The sequence below is a fragment of the Rattus norvegicus genome, chromosome 4, assembly GCF_036323735.1.
Source record: "Rattus norvegicus strain BN/NHsdMcwi chromosome 4, GRCr8, whole genome shotgun sequence".
Taxonomy (NCBI): Eukaryota; Metazoa; Chordata; class Mammalia; order Rodentia; family Muridae; genus Rattus; species Rattus norvegicus.
The window spans coordinates 13,836,987-13,861,789 of NC_086022.1; the positions used below are offsets into that span (position 1 = coordinate 13,836,987).

Below are 24,803 nucleotides of genomic sequence, written 5' to 3' on the forward strand. Positions count from 1 at the left end.
TGTAGTTGTGCAGCCTTGAACAATAACAATCTCTACACTTCAACTTTAGTATCTCTAAGTAAGAATTAAAATATTAGAGGACAATAGTTTCATGTGATCAAGGGTTTGTTTATGATTTCCGTAGCGTAGTCCCTGTCAGTCACCCAGGCAGTGGTGTATATAACCTTCTACTTTCTAAGGCTGCGGTTTTCTATCTTTCTCTATGTGTTCCTGTATGATTCCAGCCATAGTGACCCACTGAACTAAAAGTTCAGCTTATGGGTCATAATTTCTGTGTACTTTATTCCCTACACATATTGAACTCACCTTCTTGCTTACTTGATTTCTAGTTCTCACTTAGAACCAGGTAAGCAGCTACCTTCCTTAGAAACCTTCTCTTCCTTTCCTACTGTTGAAGTGGTCCCACCAGCCCATGTATATTGCTATTATAAGGACAGAGTAACTGTGTGGTATGTTACAGTAGTTTGGTTCAAATTGTAATGCTTCAACCTGATGGCTGTTTAACTTTGAATGTCCTTTTTGTCTTTGACGGTCATTGTTCTTATTAGCAAAAATGAAGACAGTAACCTCTTTGCCCCAGAGAGAGCTTGACACCTTTAAATACACTTTAGGGGACTCGCCTATGTTAAATACTGCAGTCACTACCATCGCATGGGTGTCCTACCTATATGGGACCTGTTAACTCTTCTGCTTTTCCATATAGAATGCAAACTGCTTAAAAAAAAAATCCTTGTGTCGGTTAGCCATTCCACTGCTAAAGCTAAGCACGGTGCTGGCACGTCCTTTATGTGGTGGTAACAGAGGTATGCATTAATAAATGACAAGAGAGTAAACCACACCAGTGGGGGGGGGAGGAGCAGCTGAGAGAAGGGCCAGATCTGACCACCCCGAGGGATAGGCACACAGGGAAAATTAAAATAATTTATGTTGACAAACGCAGTCAGATTGTGAGAAAAATCAAGCGAAGGATGTTTAAAAGTGTTGGCAGGAAGCCCACTAATTTATCCAATCAAACCTTGGGGAAGCTGTGTTCCTCTAGGCAACAACCCTGTGAATGATAGCTGGCACTTGGAAGTGTCTAAACAGGGAAGCATGCCTTTCATATATATTTAATTCTGATTATATGAACAGGAAGGTCAGGAAGAATTGTCGAGCCACTTGGGAAAGGAGCAGCGATACCTCTCTCTGCATCCTCTTCACCCATTATTCTACAAAGTAGAATTGATCCTCCAAACACACTTCACACCTCTTGTCTAGTCACTAATTGGCTAACTCTAGGCTGTTAGGCCTTCTACATCAGCATTGCCTCTAAGCAATATATTGATATACAGATTCTGCCCTATACTTACTCAACCAAAGTCATAGAGGAGACCTGAAATGCATGCTTTATTTAAATACTGTTTTCCTTATATGTGATTGAGTGGGAACTCCTGGTGAACATATATAAATAGTTACTATAGAAATTCAAGTATCCAACCTCAGATTCATATGAATAGTGATATTCTTAGCGAAGTGTTTCTAGAGCAGTGGTTCTCAACCTGTAGGTTCCAACGCCCTTTGAGAGTCAAATAAACCCTTTCACAAGGGTTGCCTAAGACCATTGGAAATATCAGATATTTATAATTCATAATAGTAGCAAAATTACAGTTATGAAGTAGCAATAAAAATAATTTTATGGTTGAGGGTCACTACAACATGAGGAACTGTATTAAAGGGTCACAGAATTAGAAAGGTTGAGAACAACTGTCCTAGAAGCTGGTAGCAGATAGCACAGAGTCATACATGGCCATGTAGAAGAGACAGTGTTAACATGGTTTCCTACCCCTGGAACACAGCCAGCAGTACATGGGCCTCCGGTATTGCAATTGCTAAACTTAAGGTTTTTTGTATATTTTGCTTCATGTTCCTCTTTCTCTGGAGTGTCCTCTCTGCCATGATAATCAAAGACAGCACAAGTCTGGGAGGCAAGGGTATGTCTAATGTCCTTAGAAAAATTGTAGACGTTATGACCTTCAGGACAGCACTTAAGGCTGTGGGAAAGAACCCTGAAAACATGAGTTCAAGAATGTATAATTTCTCAGCTATGCAAAATATAAGGATGCAATATTAATTATATGAGGGGCTTCACAGATCCAAAAGAACAGGGGCAGCTTCACTATGAGCCAGCTTGTCAGAAACATATTAAGGAAGGAGATAAAGAGGTGTTTTGGGAATGGTGATTACAGGGCAAGTTCCCACCTAGTCAAGTTTATTGTTTGTGCTTAAAAGGCAAGTAGATTCCTTACTTCAAGGTCAGCCTGGGACAGAGTGAGTTTAGGTTCAGGCATGGTGAAAATGATAATCTCAGTACGGGATCCCACCCAGCTAAGTTTATTGCTTATGCTTACAAAGGCAGGCAGATCTCTAATTCATTTGCCATGGTTTTTTTTTTTTTTTTAAGTGTCTTTGCTGTCTTTTTCTAAGAATCAAGGGGCTAAGATCATAAAATGCTAATTAATGGGATAATCAGAAGGGAACCTGGGTAATGATTGAGTTGATATGTAAATAAAAGACTGGACTTTGTCTACATGAGATGAGCTAGCAGAGAGCTCTAGCAATTCTCTTTTAGAATTTTTTCTAGCAAGAGTTGAGCTGTTTGGAGAAATTTGGAGAGCGAACACAGGTCTTTCAGAACTTTTTTCCTAGCATAAGAGAACAGTCTCTAGCAAGGAGCTGTTTCAAGCAGAAAGCTGTCACAAGCAAACTACAGAGCCAAGAGCTACCTATACAGCACTGTCTAGGGAGTCATCTCAAGCAGACTATAAAGCTATATGACTTTGAGTCTTCTTTTCGCCGTTCCCAAGCACCCCTTCCTCAGGAACCCTCTCCAAGCTGAGGCTGCTCCTTAGCAGACAGCCATTATAGTTTTGAATACTTTTTATCCTCTGTCAAGTTGGATGTTTAATGTTCCTCTCAAGGTATTTCATAATGATAATTTTTAAATAATCCTCATCTACCACAAATATAAAAAGCCCATTAATTATTATATGTATGGATGTTTTGTCTGGATGTATGTCTGTGTACCATGAGTGTTCCAGAAGAGAGCATCAGATTCCCTGGGACTGGAGTTATAGATGATTGTGAGCTACTATGTGGGTGCTTTTAACTGCTGAGTCATCTTCTCAGCCCTCACCCAATAAAATGTTTATGCTACTCCTTTATGCTTCTTTTATACTCCATTTTTAAAATTAAAAAACAATAGGAATTAATTCATATAACATACTCTGTGTCATGGAGAAGGGAATCAAATATACCAGTTTTGTAGGAGCCAATTAATAATAACATTATTTATAATAATAAACTAATAACTCATGTATAGTATGTGCCATACAGTATTGTGAGAGGTTTTCTTAGGACTTCAGTCCTTGAGAATAATTCTGCTTACAAACTTGAAGTACATTTAATTATTTATTCAACCAGCATTCATGAATACTACACATAGTAAATAAACATGCAAAAATGAATACAAATTTGGTTCCTTGCACTTCCAAAGCTACTGTGTTTCTTCTAACGTCAAGGACATTTTATTATACTCTTGTATCATACATAGTAATCAAGAAACGATTCTGACTTCCCGCTAAGATTTATGATACAGTGAACTACACCATAAATCCTTATTAGAAATTCTTTTCTGTTTCTTTGAAAATATTAAAGATAACTGGCAACTCTGAACTTGTAGTGTGGGCATGGCTGAGAATGCTGGAATAGCTGCTGTTTGCCCTAGATGGTAAAGTGAGGAAGAGGGTACTTAGATCCGTCTGCCAAGTTTATTCTCACTGTGCTTCTGCCTCTCGCCCTCAGGGGCCATGTGATCTCTCCTCATACTCTGTCTTCCTGTCTGGAAGGGAGCTTCTGTTCCCTCCCCGAAAGCATAAACAATAGAGAGAGATAACACAGTGATCTGCCAAGCAAAGGGCAGGGTGCCCTTTCCACGCGTTTGGCACCTGGAATGTGAAGGTCTTTGAAAATATTCTTTCCACATCAAATAAATACATCTGGTGCCATCATTTTTAACATAGTGGAATGTGTAAGTGTAAGTTTGCTTGGGCATACTTATTTAGAACTTTTGCACTGACCAAAACGCAAACTACTCGTGAGACACATTTCCTTTATAGATAATGTGTAGTATTATTATTATTGTTATTCATTATGTAAGAGGATATTGCTTTGCTTATTTTTAACCCTTGAAACTGTTCTCGTTCATGTCCATTGGGCTTCTGTTTCTTCTATATAACTGTTGGCAAGACCGTGCTCCGTTATTAAAGCCTGTTACGAGACTGCTTCTGCACTGTCAGTTTCTAGATAGTGCACCATTAAATTGTCACAACGGCTGTTCGAGCTCAGTAGGCTACCCTCGTTTTATTCATGAGGAAACCGAGACTTTGGGAGATTTAGGGAATTTCCCACGGCTACACATGACTGAAAGAACTAAGGTTTATACTTTCTGGCTTTGCACCTTCTGAATCTTGTCAGAGTTCAGTGCGCCATGACTGTCCCGTGCAGTGCCAATAGGTTGAATAACTGTGGAGCAAGACCCAGCATGTACTGCCTCCTCCTGAGACTGAGAGTGCCTTCTGTGTTCCTTCAGGGCTGAATGCAGTAACTGTGACACTGGAGAACAGTGTGGCACCATCATGCATGGCAACGCTGTCACCTTCTGTGAGCCATATGGTCCTCGAGAGTTGGTAAGTATAGGCTACCGCGGTACATCTTATGGTACTTACCGTGCTCTTTGTCGACAAACGTTTCCATTATTCTCTAGTTCAGATGAAAGTTTGAGATACCGTCTACACTATTTCGATATCTCAAAGTTGGGAGAGGTGATAAGCTCTGTTGAAAGTGGCAGCATTGGAGTCGCTGTGATCGGAAGGATTGAAGTGCACATATGATTCTGTGTATCATATATACACAATACATGTCACATCTGAACAAATTGTGACCTTCCGAGCCCTCATATGAAGCCTTGATCTGGTCACCATTATTATTCTCTGTCTGCAAGTCAAGGGTTTCTGATGGCAGACACTGCTTTACAACTTACCTTCCTAACAATACATGAACCTTGGTGGATTTTTTTTTCTAAAGAACGCACTGGTAACTTCACTCGTTTTAAATGTAATTCACGCCAAATGACTCCAGAGTAGTTGCTCTCATTTAATCTAGGTGTAGCTGTTGCTTAAGAAGGTAAGATCTGGAATTAATGCATGCACTGAGCTTTCTAAATTAAAACAGTGAACCCCTCACCACCAGTGCGTGGCTGGAGACACTCTGCTGCTTTGATTGGCTCCTCCTTTCTGATGTGAGGACTGCATTCATTTCACAGCCCTGCAAAGGAAGAGAAGCTTATTTCCTGAGGTCCTGACTCAGTTGCTCTGCCTCCAGCATGCCTGGTGGCAGCCCCTTTGCTGCCCACAGCCACCTCTGCAGGTCTCTTTTTCACCTCTGTGTCACACATTGTCTTTCGAAGTCACTAACTCTAAAAGTCGTCAGAAGGTTAGCTTCCACGGTGAAGCGGTAACCCCCTCTATGAGCAATTTGAAGATTTACTTATCAAAATGTGGAAGCCAATTAACTTTGCAACGTGTTCTTACTTTTTTCTGCTTGAATACTCCTTTTGTGGCCATAGATACAGTTAGTCTATTAAGGATATGCAGTTCAGAACATTGACGAATTGAGTTTTCAGTCGAAACTAGATCACTAACCGAATTAATTAGATGCAAATTAAAATGATAGGTGCTTATAATTCAAGCCTCACAAGGTGTTATAATACCTGCAGACAAATACGACTCTGGTAGTGAAATACTTTCTGAAAAAAAAAATTTGCTAGTATTCTTTAAATAACATTCCTTGACTGAATTAATTATCTGTAGTCCTTAAAATAAAATTAATTTTACCATAGTTAATTGAGCTGAGAATCGCTGACTACTTTAGGAGGTGTTCCATTCAGTAATATTTCTGAAAATATTGGCAACGGGAAATAAAAGTATCTTACAATGCCAGAATTTTTATTCCTGTAAATTCTTCAGTTAAGTAAAAACTGAAACAATGTATTTTATTTCATCAGCATGAATTGTTTCTGTAGCCCAGTGTGTTCATTATTAGGTTTGATGTCACAGTTGGTTGGTTTTGAGTTGCTGTGTGGGATTAATCGTTATTCACATAGAAATCTGTGATCAGCATGAGGCAGAGAGGGCAGAGGGTTGGTGAGTTTGATGTCAGCCTGGGATACAAACATAGCAAGTCCCTGTCTCAAAATGTCTGAATAAAAATAACCTAAGAGGTAAGTGGTACGCAGTGGTATAGTCTCATAGTGAGTATTTCCCGAAAAGCAATGTCTCGTAGAGCCAAAGGGATGGGTTTTTTGTTTGTTTGCTTGCTTGCTTGCTTTGGATTTTCAAGATAAGGTTTTTCTATATAGCCTTGGCTGTCCTGGACTCATTTTGTGAACCAGGTTGGCCTCAAACACAGAGAGACACTTGCCTCTGCCTCCTGAGTGCTGGGATCAAAGGCATGAGCCACTGTACCTGGCTACGATAGATTTTAGCAATGACAACTATTTAATTTCTTTGGTAAGTTTTATATTGCATTACTAGCCTAGAGGCCAAAGAATTCATAGTATCTGAGTTGTGTTCCTAGAAAGCAGTCCAGTCGGATGGAAAGTGCGAGATCCAGTTGCCAGTTTATATATTTACTAAAACTCAGACATCGTCATGGAACTTCGACACTGAATGCAGTCTATGCTGTTGTAGCCGAGGACGGATGAAAGGTGCCAGCCCCGGATCATTGCTCGTTAAGCAGCGGACCTGCTTGTCTTTCGTGATCCAGTTTCTATGGATTACTGAAAGGAAGAACCACAAGCCTAGAGTCTTGGGTGGTTAGGACTTTCTCTTTCGATCTGAGAGTGCCCAGGCCTAGGTCAGGCCTCTCTTACCAAAGATCACCCCAACAATGAAGACACACACGATGGGGAATCAGGGAAAGCATTTGATTCGATGCCAAGGACACAGGCAAGATGTCTATGACTCTAAGGATTGCTGGCAATTGCTCCAGGACCCTGCAGGAGAAGATTTTGGGAGTGTAGCTAACGGTCTTAGTTGGGATGGCTCTGATCACCGTGATCTCAGGTCCGGTGGCGTGGGCCCCGCTGGCACCGAGGGAGCTGTAATGTCTTCCTGGACCCATTTGGATCCTGTCATGAGATGTTTGCCTGCAAAGCTCCTTGTTCCTGATACTTAAGAATATAGAGAAAAGGGGTTGGGGATTTAGCTCAGTGGTAGAGCGCTTGCCTAGCAAGCACAAGGCCCTGGGTTCGGTCCCCAGCTCCGAAAAAAAAAAAAAGAATATGGAGAAAAGAAATTTTAAAATAAACATAAAACCAAGGCAAAGGAACAAATTTAAGTTAGTTGGGACAGAATAGGGCCTCCTTCATGGGGCTGAAAGGAGAGAGCGAAAGACACCATGAAGGACCTGCTGTTAAGCCTGCATTCCTCAGACTTAGGGCGTTGTATGGTGCCATGACACGATGCATTAGCTTCAGACTTAGGGCGTAGTATGGTGCCATGACACAATGCATTAGGGGCCCTTCTGCCTCCACCCATCGCAGAGTCCTGTGGCATCCTCAGACATTTTGTTAGTTATTCACGTCTCCAGACTTTAGGTGGTGACGCTTCATTATTTTGCTAGTGTCAAATGAAGCTAAAGAGAAATATATTCTCCGAACTTGAAACAAGCCGTGCTCCTCTCTTTGGAACGTCTTTATTCATTTGCAGCGAGCGCTGTAGGATCAGACCCAGGGCCTCACGCACTCAGGCACCAAGCTCAGTCCCCTTCCTGCCATTTCTTGGTAAAAAGAATTTTCCTCAGAGGGTTGAAGATATGTTTTAGTTACAGCACTAAACTGGACCAGAAGAATATTAAATCCAGTGAGAATTTCCAGGAGTGGAGGACACAATAAAGGTTCTATATAGCGAGTTATCCAGAGTTATTTAAGTTGCCCATTTGTGTTTGCTTCGGTTTGAAACTTGTTTGTTTAAGAGCACTGAGACATGGTGAGAAAAAAAGATTTCAAAATTGCTGTAGTATCTAAAAATACCTGCTTGAACTCAGGAGTAATAGTTTGTAAAAACCCAGTTGCACACACAGATGAGTGGATTTTGTATCTTCTTTTTTTGTGTGTTCATCTTTACTATTCTTTCTGTGTACTGAAGTGCTTGTGTATGCACTGCATGTGAGTGCACATCCCCATGTGTGTACATGTGTGTGGAGGTCAGAGGTCACTTTGGGCCATCTTCCTCCACTGTTCTTCATGCTATGCTTTGAGCTCTGGTCTCTCACTGATCCGGAATTAAACATTTCCATTTAAGGAGCTGGCCAGTAAGCTCTGGGAATCTACTTGTCTCTGCCCAGCCCTGTGTGGCTTTGGGCTGCAGATTAGTTAACCCCTTCATGCCCACACCTTTAGATGGGTCTGAACTCGGGTCCTCACGTTTGTACAACGAACACTTCATCAGCCTCGCTCGTCTCCAAGGCCCTCCTACTATTTTTTGGTAGCTATGGTTTTACTAATGTGAGTGGGTGAAGTAGTGAGATGAACATAGATGTCACAGGAGTCCATAGCATCCCATCTGAAGGAAGAAATGTAGGACCAATGAGTAACCAGAAGCCACAGGGGTTACCCTTGAAACTTAGCAGTGTTTCCTGCGGTAACCTGCTACTCAGTAGCAGAGGTCACAGCTGTGTGACTTGATGAGACAGGTGACACAGTACCAATTATTACATCAGCAGGGGACAGCGTGCAGAGGACTGTCCGTGCACTAGCAGTAGCAATAACCACAGTGCCTTTAATTTACACAGTACCACTATTTCACAGAATCTGCTTCCAGAACTGTTTTTATGATTCATCTGGGAATCTATTCAGCTACATAAAATCATCCAACTTACGTGGATCTAAGAGAAAATTCCTCTGTTGGTTGTGCACACCTTTAGATTTTAATATGAAATTGTCCAAGGGGAAATCCATGAGGGCAGAGAGTTAAACTTACTTTAAAAGCTGTGGGGGAAAAGCAGATTTCCTTCCAAAGTATTTTATTGTTCATTTTTCTCTGATGTCTCTGGTGGAAGGAAGAAGACAGGAAGCAGGGAGCTGAGCATGATGGGTAGATCCAGAGTGAAGACAGCTAGAATGCCCTTTATCGTCTACACCAGTGATTTATATCCGGCATAAAGTGGGAGCTCACACTGACTCTGTGGCTGGAGGGCTTAGGAAATGTCCCAGGCGGTTCCCTCTTACCCTGGCTGCCTCTCCACTGGATTTTTACACTCATGCGTTGCTTAAGGGTGTCGGATCAGAAAGAGGCAGAAGTAAGACAGCATGCTACGCTGCCGTGCTGAGCATGCGTTCACCGAGTGGCCATTTCCAAGAGTGGGGGTCTTGTGAGGCGTCCAGACTTCAGCCTAGGGGGATCAGGAACCCAGCTAAATGAGAACTTAACTTTCGTCTCATTAGGGAGGTGTGCCTACTCCAAAGAATAAATAATTTTACACACAATTTATGCATGTCATTTCTCCTTCCAAAGTGAAGAATTTATCGATGACACTCATGACACTGAGATTCAACAGAAGTGTGGCGGGGCTCTTTCCAGACCCTTACTCACCATGTCTCTCCCTCTCCCTCCTCGTCCTCCACCCTCCCTCTTTCTTCACGCTCCTCCTCCCCCTTCTTCCTCCTCTTCTCTCCCTCTCTCATTTTAAGAAATGCTCATAGGTTCTATAATTCAATTACAAAACTGTACAGTTATTATCATGATCGGTTTTGGAATATTTTTATCACTCCCCAAAGATTATGGCATTGAAAATAGCTGTTTGGTTCTATTTACTTTAAATAAAGAATCTTTCTGGGTATATGCGTTTGTTTTGTGCATGTAGGGGTAGGATATGGAGATGCCACAGCACAGAGGTAAAGTCGAAGGACAACTTGTTAGAGTAAGTGCCCTCCTTGCATCAACCGAGGCCTAAGCTTGGACTCAGGTTCAGGTTACCAAGTGTCCTTATCCTGAGTCATAGATCAGACCACTGCCCCACTATTTGCTTTTACAAATGATCTTTGTCTAGTCGTTTACTCTTATCTCCAAGCTCTGGTTGCCTTTTTGTGAGATTCTCTTTGGCTCTTAGAGGGAGGTGATGGGCTGTGTACAGTTCTATTAAAAGTCTTTCCAGGACAACCTGGAGAATTATGTCTGTGGCACTCTGAGAAGTTCACTGTATATGCGTAAGTTGGGGTCTCGAAGTTTGCTCCCAAAGAGGGTAAGGAATCTGTCTGTGCTCTAGCATAGGGCTGAGAATGTGCAGCTGCTCTCGGCGGCTCTCCCTCCAAGCTTGTCCCTCTCTTGTCTTCCTGGTCTGATTCTTGGATGTTTTCTCTCTAGACTACCACATACCTGAACACGACAACAGCATCCGTCCTCCAGTTCTCCATTGGTAAGTGTCTCCTAGCAACTGTAGCAACGTAACTTACAAGCGTGGCTTTAATCAGAGCGCACAACTGTGACAGGTGCTTTTAGAAGTGGGAAAGGTTACGTCTTGGAAGCCAATAATTTAAAAAGTGAAATTCAACATTTTAAAATACTTTGTTCATGCTCCTTACTGGTAGTCATTGGTACTAAAAGTGCTATGAGTAATTGGTAACATTATAAAGATTTTTTATTACATTCTGTGTATTTATGGTGTGTATGTATGTGTGTGTTAGCAAACACACGTGTGTGGAGGTCAAAGGGCAGCTTGATGGAATAAATTGACTTTCTTTCTTACCATGTGGATTTTAGAGATCAAACTCACCTCTCAGGGCTGGCAGCATCACCTTTAACCCTGAGCTGACTTGGCAGTCCTGAAACATTTTTTTAATAAATTATTTATGTATGGATTTTTAATACATTAAGTTATTACTCTGTTGTGACAGAAATACCCTATAGTTATGTCTGCTCAGTTTAAGACAGAAATGTGTCCAATTTCCTAAGCTCTGACTGGTAGTAGGAGATCATTATTAGTGGCTGAAAGGAAATAATTAAGATTTAACATTTGACGTAAATAATCTATGTTTAATTTTGAAATAGCTAATGAAAAATTATATCTGAAAAATGTTTCTTCTAAGGGCTTTAGGCTGACAAGTAAAAGTTCCTTTGCAAAATATCCAGGAACAATATGCCCTTTAATGAAAATGTAGAGTAACAATACGCCTTTTAATAAAATACCCAATAACAATACGCCTTTTAATGACATGGTAGCAGTTTTGCTATCTATTCTTTTTAATTTTCATAAATATGTATATATAAAAATATATGTATATGTGTGTGTGTGTGTGAATCAATTAGCGACTTGTATGCATTTCCAAAGAGAATACTCTACAGAAAGAAAGATCCTGTTCTGTGAATGAGACCTAGGTTTATCTAGGAGCTGAGGTTGCTGGCATGAGGTAGTCACATCCTGGTCCTCCACTACCTGCACCCTCCCTCTTAGAGCAGCCATTGGTAGAAGAAGGTCGTCTTCCTGAGCAGCTCCTGTTCTACAGTGCCTGTCAGTGTCTACAGTGGAGCCCACTGCGGTTCACCATACCACAGAGGGTTTTCTGGTCATAAGCTTGTCAATCTTTCTTCAGCAAGCCTCATTTAAGCTTCTGTGGGTGTGCAGCCTTGTGTAGGTGTGCAGCCTTGTGTGTGTGGCCTTGTGTAAGTGAGTAGCTTTGTGTAGGTGTGTAAGCTTATATAGGTCTGCAGCCCTGTGTATGTGTGTAGCTCTGTGTAGGTGTGTAGCTCTGTGTAGGTGTGCAGCCCTGTATAGGTGTGCAGCCTTGTGTAGGTGTGCAGCCCTGTGTAGGTGTGCAGCCCTGTATAGGTGTGTAGCCCTGTGTAGGTGTGCAGCCCTGTGTATGTGTGTAGCCCTGTGTAGGTCTGCAGTCCTGTGTAGGTGTGCAGTCCTGTGTAGATGTAGGAAACTGCCCAGTTAGAGTTTAGATTGCTTCTCCTTTTAACAGTATGGCCCACAGAATTTTATGCACAAGCCAAAAGCACATGTTTACCGGAAAAAGCTTGCTAGTGCAATGAGAGAAGTGAGTGTTTAAATGGCTTTATCAATCTGTCAGCATAGTCATATTAACCGTGTTTCACAGTCAGGATGAAACAGCTCTTTTTATGATTATAATTTGACAAGAACAATTGTTTGAAACTATAGCATAGCAGGGACCTTCATGGATCTTAACCAGAATTAATGTGTTCTATTTATTAAAGCGCTGAAAAGTCAAAATAAAGAGGAATAATGGTTTCTAGTTTATCTGTATTAGGAGTATCCTTTTGTTAGAAATAAATACTAATTTCAAATACTACGATTAGGCAATGAAGGACCACAGAAGGATCCATAGTTCCAGTAGGTTTTCACTCTCTTCAAGGGAGAAGAGATCTAGCATCGATGAAATTATTTTTTATTATAGGAAGGAAAAAAGTCTATTTTTCTGAATAACAAATCTGACATAGATTCCCTATTTCCTTACCTTTTCTGTCGGACCAATTACAGTGCAGGTTCAGTAGAACTGGTAAAAAGGGACCAGGCAGGGAGTATTAGGGAGTTGGCTAGAGAATGGGACATTCAGTATTGACATTCGGAAGACAGAATAACTGGGGTTGAACTCCTTGGGTTAGACCTAGCATCTGACTTAGCACACACTCCGATTTTCCTGCATGTGTGCAGACCGGCGTGTACAACTTAGAGCATGGGTTTGAATCCTGGATTTCACTTTCGGTGATGGGAAGTATAACAGGATTGAGGAGAAATGGATCAGGGAAGAGAGAGAGATGAAGACCTGAGTTTATAACCTACTAAGTACCTTCGTAAGCTCTCTCTCTCTGGGTGATGGTTTTAACATAAAAATGTAGCGTAGCATTGGCAGTGAACCAGTATAGTTAGAGAAATTATAGTTTATTGCTTAGAAACTTAATTGGGAAGTTTGGTTACTACATATTTTGATACTGGAAGCTTTCTGGTGTGAAAGGGGTTAAAACAATGTAGTAATCAACCCTTACCTACCTGTGTTCAGTGTGTGGTAACTAGGAAAGTTATAGTTGAAACAATTTCCAGAAATGGATTTATGGATCTCGTGATTGTTCATTTGTGTGAGTGTTTCTGAGGTAGAGAGCACTGGCACCCCCCTGTCGACAGGGATGGCATGAGGGGCACATCTAATCATGCACATAAGTCCTAAATATGTCATAAACGTGTGGGTTCATTTCAGACCTTACACATCTGTAGTAATAATAGATCAAAATAGTGATTTCCATGTAATAAAATTTCTTCTATACTCAATTTAAAAGTCATGCACAATCAGTTACATGTTGTAGGCCTAACGTTTATATTTCTTTATATATTTTGGAATTCTCTAAATCTATACTATCAATGTGCTTATAGTCAGTTGCAGTGCCACTGTCTGGGAAGCTATGTGGCACATTCAGGGCCCGTCGTATACAATCATTCAGATGATATGTAGGTAATTTCTAAGGAAATTCATCAGTGTTTATGAGCTCAGTGATGAATTATATTCATAATTAGGAATTTTTGTATTGCCCTTATAAGCATTTCCAGGCGTGTTACAAGTATAACTGAAAGGAGTCCCAAGCACCTCAGGGATCAGTACACAGAAATTACTTACATTACTGAGGCACGTTTTAAAGTTCCTTCAAATATGTGTAATGTGGATAAATATTACATGCATACTTAAAGTGGTATATGAATAATATTCCTGTGTTTACATGCATATGGATATGTACCCAAAAATTCTTAAATAGAAAGTTTTTAGTATTAATAGTGTTCTGAAAGCCCAGTTTTACAGGCTAAAATGTATCAGGTTACCAGTAGATAAGCTATTTTTAAAAGTGTCCTGAAGTAATCTAAGAGCCTCTCGTTTTTCCACTGCTGTGAAAGATCTTGTCTCCATCTCCATGCCGGGGCATCGATTTGCTGTTCTTCTCACTTGAGTCCTTAGATTCGACTTGTGGAATTTATGGTTCCAGCCTTAGGGGCCTTACTCATTCCCCGTGGCTTTCCCCTGGGATGAGAGAGAGGTTTGAGCCCGATGCCTCTGGTAATCTCACAGATTTCTCCAAGCTGTTTTCCTAGATGGAATTTTCCTTCCAAGGGAAACACTGGTGGGGCTTCGTGTCTGCCATTCATTTAGCAGACTTACTGGATACTTGCTCCTCATGGTCTTGAGCTAACTTTAGCTATCACAAGAAAGAGTGAGCGCATGTTTTTACCGCAGTCAACTGGGCAGTAGGAGGCACTTGATACATTTGTAACAAGGACTCTCCAATGCCGGGTTGTTACAATAGCGGGTGTGTGCAGGGTGCCAGGACCCAGTGGGGCTTCGTGGGGAGTGGGTAGTATAATTCCAAGGGAGGAGTTGTGGGGAGCTTCCTAGCTAGAAACATCCTGAGAGCCAAGAGCCAGAGTCTCTTAACAGGTCAGGAGCTGGCTTTCAGAACAGGACATGGATTGAAAACAAGCAGGGAGAGACGTGGGAATGCCTCCTAAGCCAGGACTATCCTGGACAGACCTGAGCAATGTCAGATAAAATCGAGTATCTTTACATAGCTAATTCAAATAGGCTAAATATTTTAATGTCTAATAGACGGCTAATTGAGAATTGTTAGTCAATTAATTGAACTTATTTAAAATGGCATAAACCCAGCACTTGGGATCCCATGACGTGAGGACTGAGAGTTCAGGGCAGTCTGACACACATAGTGAGTTCAAAGCTATCGTATGCCACATAATCAGATCCTGTCTCAAAAAAATAATATTAATAATTTTTTGGCATGGTTTTAACAGAAGTCTACAAGGGGGCTTCTTAATAAGAAAATATAATTGTCCTGGTCAGCTTCAGCTGTCAACGTGCACAGCCTAGAGATATCTGAAGGAGTCTCCATTTAGGGTTTGTTCAAATAAGATTCGCCTGTGTCACGTCTGTGAGGCGTTTTCTCAATGGTTGGTTCTGTGGGAATGGTCAGTACCATCCTCAATGGACAGACCTGGGCTGTGTAAGAAAGTGAGCTGAGCAGAAACCAGGGAACAAGTGACTCACTAAGCAGCTTCTCCATGGCGTCCACTTCTTTTCATCCCTAGCTTCCTTCAGTGATGGGTTACGACCCAGAAATGGAAGCCATGTGAACCCTTTCCTCCCCGCATTACTTCTGGCCATGGCGTTTATCATAACAGAAATGAAACTGAGACAAGGATGAACTGAGTTCTTTGAAAATTTTGTTTTTATGGTTGGGTTAAGACTGGACTTAGAGTTTCCTTGAAAGAAACTTGCATTGATAAGAATATACTATTCACTTTTACCCAGCTCTTTCTTTAGATGACTGGAAATCACTTGTCCAATGAGGACTGAAGGTAAACAGAAACCACAAAGAACAAATACGTAGGCTGTGGAAGTAGTTGGCTCAGTGGGGAAAGCCTTTGTGATCTGGCCCTTAGACGAGAACTCTGATATAGAAGGCAGAATGGCCTGGCTAGGCCACCAAGACCAGCAGGCATTGACCTACTCTGGGTTCAGAAAGAGACCCTGCCTCCTTAAATATAGTGAAAAGCAAGGAAGGAGGACACCCGACATGAACTTCAATCGTCCATGTGCACATTCATCTACATGTGCACACATACATGCACACGCATGCACGTGCGTGTATGCACACACACAGCAAAAGACCAAAGCAGACAAACAAAAAACAAATGGTGTGACTTGAGCAGATCTGACTTAGTGTTGTGTCATTCTTGGCTCCAAAGCCAGGGACACACAAATAGAGATTTACTGCCAGAGTGACAGTGGCATCAAGATACCTGTTAAGCTGGTGCGATACAGACTTTCGTGACAAAAATGTTTTTAGAGAAACAATCTAAGGATGTTGATGAATGGAGAGGATCCCGAAGAAAACTAGGAATCGCCAATAAACATTGCATCTACTGACAGGAGTAGGCAGAAATGTATACTCTTGTGCTCAACAGGATGGAGTTATTGAAGTCAATTAGAATCTATTGTTTGTTGAAATTCATAAAATTAAATTAATTTCCTTTTTAAGTTTGGCTTTATTAATAATAATTGTCTAGGGCTTTTGTTTTGTTTTTTATATTGGATGGTTGTGTGTCTGGGGTTATTGTGTTCATATATTGGGAGGTTGTGAGTGTGTGTCTTACACTGGACATTGTATGCTTGTATGTTTTTTGCTGGAGGGACGCCTGTGTTCTATATTGCTTTTGGTTTGCTTTAATAATGTCAAGACATCATCAGATGCTTTATAGATCATATCTGCTTTATATTTAGATATTAGTATGTGAGGCCAGAGTTGCTTTCCATAGAGCTTAGGCCAGAGTCTCTTTGAGATGAACAGGAGCTGCCTACTTCCCATGGCCATGTTTTGAAAACTAACCCCCAGAGTAACCCAGAGTTCGAGGTACTCCTGGCTGATTGAGAAAGTTATGGAAAGAGAAGAGAAATGTTGCTTCATATTTTTACTAAATAAAGAGATAAAATGCCACTCGTATGAGAGATTATAGCTTGCACGGCACAGTGAAACTGCTCATCTCGCCCTTGAGCCCAATTCATAAACACCTTATTTACCCAGAGCTTCATCCACTGGATACATTTTCTCAGTTCTTTTAGGGCAGGTAATTGAGAGGGAGGAGAAATCGAGCCTTCGGTACCTCTGTGTGAACGACTGCTCACCTCCTCCACAAACATCCTGAGATTATAAACCATGTTTTAAATTAGAGTCCTCAACTTTGCAAGCACTGCTCTCCTTGCTAAGACAGACCTTGGAGAGGTTATCATCAAATAGCAAAGCCCTGTCTGAAACATGGAGATCAATCTGTGTCATACCAAGAAAATCTCTGGTGAGCTGAGCTCAAAACAAACGTAAATAAGAATTAGAATTTTAGAAGATTTTAATAGCAGAATTAATTTAATGTTTATACTTTTTGAAGTTGAAGCTCAATACACGTTTTTGCTATTAAAAAAATTCCCAGGTATAAAGTACATTAAAATTACATTTATGACTTGATTTTCATGTCTCTAAGGATATATGTTAACACATATAAACCTGAATATGTATATGTAGAATATTTCTATATTTCCCTAATTTAGTGAATAACTGTTAGAGCTGATTTTGACCAGGGAAAGCTTTTTCATCACAGGAGTGGCCTATGCCTCTCTATGGCATATACATCTTAAAAGATACGTTTAAGGGGGCTGGGGATTTAGCTCAGTGGTAGAGCGCTTACCTAGGAAGCGCAAGGCCCTGGGTTCGGTCCCCAGCTCCGAAAAAAAGAACCAAAAAAAAAAAAAGATACGTTTAAATTAAAATATGTATAGTTAATTTTGAAATACATTTATATATTTCAAATCCTTTGCACACCGAAGAATTAAGTGCTCTTTTAAAGAGATTATTGTTATCAGTTTAAATACTGCAGTAAAATTACACCAAGCATAAGTTTCTGGGAAATTCTTCTAGATTAAAATTTAATTACTAGAACCAGTAACTAAATAAAAGATGAACATTGTCTAAATTCGAGTTCACTGTTGGAAGGTAAAGATTATGTCCTCTCCCTTGGAATGTTCCCTCTATCATTCATCTGATGGTTCTTAAATAATAAACATAACAATTCATCCGTTACTAATTCATTCACAACTACATTCTGCCAGTGCGTTTCTGGGGTTTTCCTCATAGAAGGACTACATAAGCGTGTGCAGAGTGCGAAGTTGATCATCAGTGTAGACGGTGTCTCTCCAGCCCCACACTGCTGGGAATCAGCTGAAGGTCCGGCTATCCTGGACCTGTGAGTCCTCACAGATTCATTTGTGACATCTACTTCATTCTGTTTTGACGTGCACACCGGCCATTTCTGCACCTCTGCTTTTACCCTTCATTGCTTGGATGTTCACCAAGGACCGGCACGCATGTCTGTCTTTGTGGCTTTAGACACACAGGGACTAGATGAGTTTAATTCACAGCTGAGGGACGTGACCAAGGAACGGTGTTCCACGTCATATCCATGATCACAGTTATTCCTGATCGCTGCGGTGGTGGCGTAGGCAGGGGAAGTCCACGGACAACTCAGACCTTCACGCCTCTTCCTGTGATGGGTGGGGAAGTTACAGTGAAGAAAATGGGGATAGAACTGAAAGAGAGAAAGGCACGATAGGGAGGGCAGCTGTTCACTTCCGACCCTGTGGACACTGTCCATCTGCCGTACACTGGGACAGGTCCCCTAACGAGGTTCTAACCAGGAAGGTGAACGAGATATGAACAGGTCAGACACCATCACATTTCTGTGCCCAGATCCTGTTCACGACAGATTCAACCCCAAGCAGAAGTCATTGCTCCATGGTATCCTCATTTTAAAAATAAACAGATACCAAACAAAAAAATGGAACACTTGCTCTCAAAACACAGTGTTCCTACATTTGGGAGATTTAAAAGAAACATGGTCTTAATACCTACAGAATATTTCTGAGGGGTCATCAATTTGACTATTTTATTGTGACTACTCCTAATCCTTAATACCATTTTGAGTAAATACTTAGAATTAATCTTTCTATGTATAATAATTCTTTTTATGACGTCATTTTTCCTTAATTATAAATTTTAAATATAATTATACTTATAAATTATAAAATGTCAAACTTTAACCCAGGAGTATTTTCAGTGGGCACAATAGCAATGCAAACATTAAACCCTAGATTTCCATGTTTAAATAATTATTAATTGATAATTCAATGCTGATCAAATATTATGGACATATTTATTTCTCTAAGCTAACAATTTCTATTAATAAAATAATTATTTATCAAATAAATAACTATGGTTGTCCTATTTTATCAAAATTGAATTCATTTGTTCTTAACAGGTCCAAGAATATTTCCAGGGCGTTCCTTTGTATAGAATAGAACAGTTCTTAATTAAAGTGATTATCTGTGGTGTTCTTTCAGCCATGATTCCCATTTATGGCATTTGGAACCTAGAAGCCCCAGGACATTTCCTGCCTGGGCTGCCACAAGACATTATCTGATGGAGTAAGCATTCTTCCCTGCCCAGCCTTTTACCCATGAATCAAAACACTGCCTCTTTGGCCTTGGCCCCTGAACTTCAGCAGGGCATAGGCTGCCAGCTTTTCATGCAGGCACAAGCCTGCCTTTCATGAAATCCAGGAGCGTCCTGCATTCAAGGATGTTTAATGCCATCGGACATGCAGTCTGCAACTAAGAGCCTGCCTACTGGGGGCCAGATAGAGCACAGACTCAGCCAACGACCGTCTTCCCTCTGCATCCACTCCTTAGTATTTCTTTAACTCGTGATCTGAGATCTGGTAAAATAACATACTTAAGACAAAACCTTCATCTTTCCTGGTAGATTTTCTCACTTGTCTTGAACACTGCATTTATTCTGTGGCATTCTGGGATAGCTGGTGTGCAGTAAGACAAGAAGAATAAAAACTACCTACTTTAGCAGTGTTAGAAAATAAGCCAAAGTTCTATTAGAGAAGAGCTAATTATAATGTATCCATTTATAAATTATGCAAATTTGTACAGATTGTAACAAGATAGAAAGCAATATGCCAGGACAGAAAACTGCTACAATAATGCAGGGTCTGTAGAGTAGGAAAGAAACAAAACAAACGTGAAAACTAGGTGGGGCTAATCTGACCTGAAAATGACAGCAGTTAGTGTTTAAACTTGAGGCCATGTTTTAGTTACGGCTTGTAGGTTAATACTTCTAGACTTGACACATACTAACTAAATACATACACTATTGCTCTCATAGTAATAGCAGGTCAGTTTGTTACCATAGCAAGTAAACCAGTGGGCCTAGACTGTTTCCTGCAGGTTCCGTGGAGGTGGAAATAAAGCTTTCAGTGTGGGATAGTCATTTTCTGCACTGTCATTGCACACCTGCATCCAAGGAAATTATTAAACAGACATTCACTATCAAGAAAAGTCAATCATGTAGATAATGGTAGTCTTGATTGTGGCAGGATTATTTTAAAGGGAAATCACAAAGTAGCAAATAAGCTCTTGCTATTTTCTTTGATGCCTTCGGGGCACTGTGATTGCCCCCCCCCCACAGTGAATCATAAAATATTACTCATAGCTCATTTTTTTAAAGCATTAAATACGATTACCAATGTAACTATTGTAGTGGGTTCACGTTCCCCATCACATTTTCCAACGTCACTTTAGAGTGAGGCACGTCTACTTCTTGATTGCCGCATCTCAGAGTAGCAGGTGAGCTCCCGGGAGGGACACTGGCTAGCCTTTTAAAAGCTTTCCTCAAAGTCGCCCGTTCATCTCTTTCTTACCAATCTTGAGTGAATGGTCCTGTCCTCCATTCACCCACCTTGAAAGATGAAGGGGCATGTTGATCCTGCTAAGATTTGCTTCGATCATAGCAAGGAACCCTAAGCAGCCAGATTGCATGCCCTCCATAACTTTTTGATGTTTTTATATCAAATGCTGTCATTTACATGCAGCGCCTACAGCCTGCTCATCCCAGAGGCTGAGGATTGAGTGATGGCATCTGTGGCACTCGTGCCGTCGGAGTCCTCCACGGGGCTCTGTGCAGACACTCCTCGAGCCTGCAGTATTTATGGCCCCACTATGTTAGCTAGAGGCATGATTTCTGCCAGTGTTCTTGCCCATCTATCAATTCCGTGAGATCCGTCCTCTCCTTCTGAGGCTCAGTGCTGCATTTTAAAAGGCAGATTGCTTTTAAGGCACAACTCTGGCAGTCGGAGACTGCTCTCCGCAACCACTACCAACCCCCAAGAGGACAATACCGCCTTCTACTGTGTTGTGCTCTGATTTACTTTAGAAAGTTCCGAGATTAGTGGGAAAGGGCATAACCATGTGAAAAACTACCCAGGCCTTGAGACATGAAACTCCAGTTGATTTATCCTGTTACTATAAAGGAGAAAGAAATAGACGGAGCTGCCAAAGATGCAAACCCACAGCCCCCGATCTACAGCTTCAGATTATAAACAATAAAATAAGAGGGAAGGCACAAGCCAGGCTCGTGTTTTAATGTCCGCAGCTGCAAACCTGGCATGACATGAATTCATTTGCCAGCGACACTTGACTTGAATATGCACACAGTTTGCTGCAGAAATGTTAATGCATTTGATAAGGAGGCTTTGCCAAGGCTTTGCTTGGGGCATAGCATGTTACATAGTATATGTGCCCATTTTTCCTTTCTGAAATCTGTAAATTTAATAAACAAACTATATAATGTCTATTATCCACTAAGCCTCTTGGAATTAAGAGCCTACACAGCTCCCTTCCCAAGGAAGGGGTAACCCGCCGGTGTTCACTAGAGGTTACTAATATTTCTGTCTTCAGATGGCCTTGATGTTACGTCAAAAGCTATAAAGTTGCTTATTTTATGTCACCTACCAAAATTGATAGAAGGAAATAAACATCTCTTACGACTTTTGAAGAGTTCCCGGTTCCAGGAGATTCTTAGAGTCTCCTCCATGTGTGTACAGGATGCCGAGTGGCTGCACAATGAGCTTCAGGTGGGCTGTGTTTGACTCGCAGTTACAATTGCCATTTCATCACGTGCTAGTGTGTCCTTGAGAATATTGGCTCTGTGACAGCTCTGTAGAGGCCCTAGCGGGTCAGTGTAGCACAGAAGCAATCCAGGGGGGCAGGTCCTGGGACCTGCTGGTCCTCTTGAGCTTCTATTGAATGTCTGAGCTTCGAGAGACCTTATTCAGACTCAACTCCCAAGCTGAATATTTCTTATGTAAGCAAACGACTTCAAAGTAATTTCTTCAATCCCAACCGAATGGTAATGTGATCTATTCCCTTAGCGGAACATTTTGATTCAGAGATAGAGAAAAGAATTTTAGAAATTCTAAGTTCTTTCTCGTTCTTCAAAGCATTTTGGTATACCTATTTGTTTTAAATTGGCAGAATTATATGCATTCGCCATGGGCAGTGTGCTGCTTTGAAGTATCTACACAACCGGGCATAGTGGCACACACCTTTCATCCCCATGCTCAGGAGGCAGAGGCAGGTAGACCTCAGTGAGTTTGAGCCCAGCGTGGTCTGCAGAGTAAATTCCAGGACAATCAGAGAGACATATTGAGACCTTGTCTCAAAAACAACCAAACGAACAAAGAAAAGTAAGCATCTATAGAGTAGAGTCTATACATCCCAGGATAGCTGGACCTAGCCATACACACCCCTACTCTCTTTCTATCATTAAAATAATTTATCACTGGGTGGCACCGTGCTCAGAATGGGAGAAAATAAAATTTGGAGTGAGACTTGCTATCCTCTGGTACTAGGGCTCTTGAACATGCCTGAAACTCAGGAATAATCCTACTGCGTTTGTTCTCAGCAGGAGGAGAGCTGGGGTTTGTGGGTACATTTGATTCATAGTTTGGAGGGGCATGATAAGAGTTTCTCTAATAAAAAATAAGTAAAACCATAAAGTTAAATTAAGGCACAACTCTGTTTATTCATTTAGAATGGAAAATTACAACTAGTATCAGATCTTTAGAAACTTACCATTCTGCAGACATTACAGAATCAGGAAATTTGTTTGATAGCCCTAGAATGTTGATACTTGTGACTGGCTACGTGCTCTTAAGATATTTCATTTTGTAATGTTTTCAATCAAGAGCACAGAGATAATTTTAGGGATGATTCTTAGACAGAAAAAAGTCTCATTTAGACTTCAGGGTACTTTTAACTTTCCCTGTGCAGTGACTAACCTTAAGCTAATGTTTGGATTGACGTCATTGATTAACCAATGTGTCATCGTTGCCTTTGAGTCATGGTGCTGTGTGAGTCAGCATAGTGGGCTGTAGGAGTCCCTAGCAGCCCTTTTCATATTGGGAATAACACTACTCTAAAGTAGAGAGAACTCCAGAAACATGTCAGAGCAACCCACAATAAATGAATCTTCAAATCAGCTTCTCCTTCGCAAATATCCCCATGCTGCCATCACCACTGGCTGCCGTAAGAGGCAGCATGAGGGGTCGTAAGAATGGAGACAGCACATATTTTAAAATGCTATCATGTAGCATGTTGCTAGAGCTCCCAACAGGGGCCTGGAAGATGCCAATACATGCAAGTCAGTTCAGTGTTAAATGCATTTCCGTCCATGGTAAATATGTTAGACGTGAGCACTGTATTTATACACATTGTATTAAGTCATTCTGATAAACCGTTTCATGACCTTTTGTATCTGTGTCCTGCTAGTTGCCTCTGCATTTCCTTTTGAGTTCCCAGGGCATCTTTAACACTTTCTATTCTATTGCTTTTGCAATATATCATAGTCATCTACAAGGTCCATGGTGATTTCTATATACTGCTATATTTTGTGCAGTTAGACATATTAATGTAGGTTTTGAAGCCAAGGATCTTCTTTATATTCAGAGTGTTCTGTAGCATGAGACTTTACAATGCATATATGCCAACACACAAATTTTGATGTCCATATAAATAGGAGAGAAACATGGGGAGAGGGGATGTGCATACCAAATGAACCCTCCACCCACCATTGAGTAAGTGAAGGAAAATAGGTCCCTGGAAACTCTTCGTTTAAAAAAAAAGTGCCTGTTTTCATGATTTCTTAAATGTTTTGCCATAGTACTGTAATATCTTAGAACTGAGTATTATAAGTGAGCCACAAGTTATCCAGGAAAACATTTTGTCAGATGTCTTAGGAAGGGTTTCTTGCTGTGAAGAGACACTATGAACATGGCAACTTTTATAAAGGACAACACGTCACTGTGGCTGGCTTACAGATTCAGAGGTTTACTCCATTGTCATCGTGGCAAGAGGCGTAATGGTGTGCAGGAGGAACTGAGAGTTCATCTTGATCTGCAGACAGCAGGATAAGATTGTGTATCACACTGGCGGGCTGTAGCTTGAGTATAGACGACCTCAAATCCCGCCTCCACCGTGACGCACTTCCTCCAACAAGGCCACACCTCCTCCAACAAGGCCACACCCACTCCAACAAGCCCACACTTCCTAATAGTGCTGCTCCCTACAGGCCAAACCTTCAAACGCATGAGTCTGTGCGAGCCAGACCTATTCAGACAACCACATCAGGAAGCATTGTTCTATATACTATCTTAGTTAAGGTTACCCACTGGAGAAATGCAGATGCAGCTGCTACAGCTTTACTTTCCCGGTTGTTGATTTGTGTCGCCAAAGGGCGGTGTTAAAGCAAGAACAAAGGGCAGCGTTGGCATTGTCTCTCGGTGCAAGCTTAGAAGACAGCAGGGGTTTCAGTCGCCATGCTGGTGGACAGAGGCTGTAACTCTCCATTCCCTGTCCTAAAGAAGGAGGAGCTAAAGGGAGCCAGTGGTGGCGACACCACAGTGTGTTAGTACATTTCCAAAGGACCTTCGAGAAGTCTGGAGAACACTTATTTCATTTGATAACTGTTCAGTCAGCTCTTCAATGAGAACTGGGGACAGGATCTGAGAAATGAAATCTCTGCTCTGGTAGAGCCAATGCTCTGGAGGGAGGAGGATGTTGTCAAACGAATGACTGTGGACATAGCGGTGCGAGAAAGAAATTAAATCTGGGTTCCGAGAATGGTGGGGGAGAATCTTACTGAAGGTGGCCAGGTAAAGGCAGGCTTCTGAGAGTGTGGGAGTGAGCGCAGCAGAATAAAGGGAGGGTGTCAGAGCCATGCAGATACATCTCTGGCTGCCAC

General features: G+C 41.3%; 1 protein-coding gene across 4 annotated transcripts in view; it reads left to right on the top strand.

The window, feature by feature from the left end:
• Reln (reelin) overlaps positions 1-24,803 on the top strand; it is a 426,762-nt gene that overhangs the window by 208,547 nt on the left and 193,412 nt on the right. For all 4 annotated transcript variants that reach the window (XM_039107060.2, XM_006235873.4, XM_039107062.2 and 1 more), the window contains exons 7-8: positions 4,628-4,724; positions 10,461-10,512. In XM_039107060.2, coding sequence (XP_038962988.1) covers positions 4,628-4,724; positions 10,461-10,512 — 149 coding nt within the window. The remainder of the gene's footprint in view (positions 1-4,627; positions 4,725-10,460; positions 10,513-24,803) is intronic.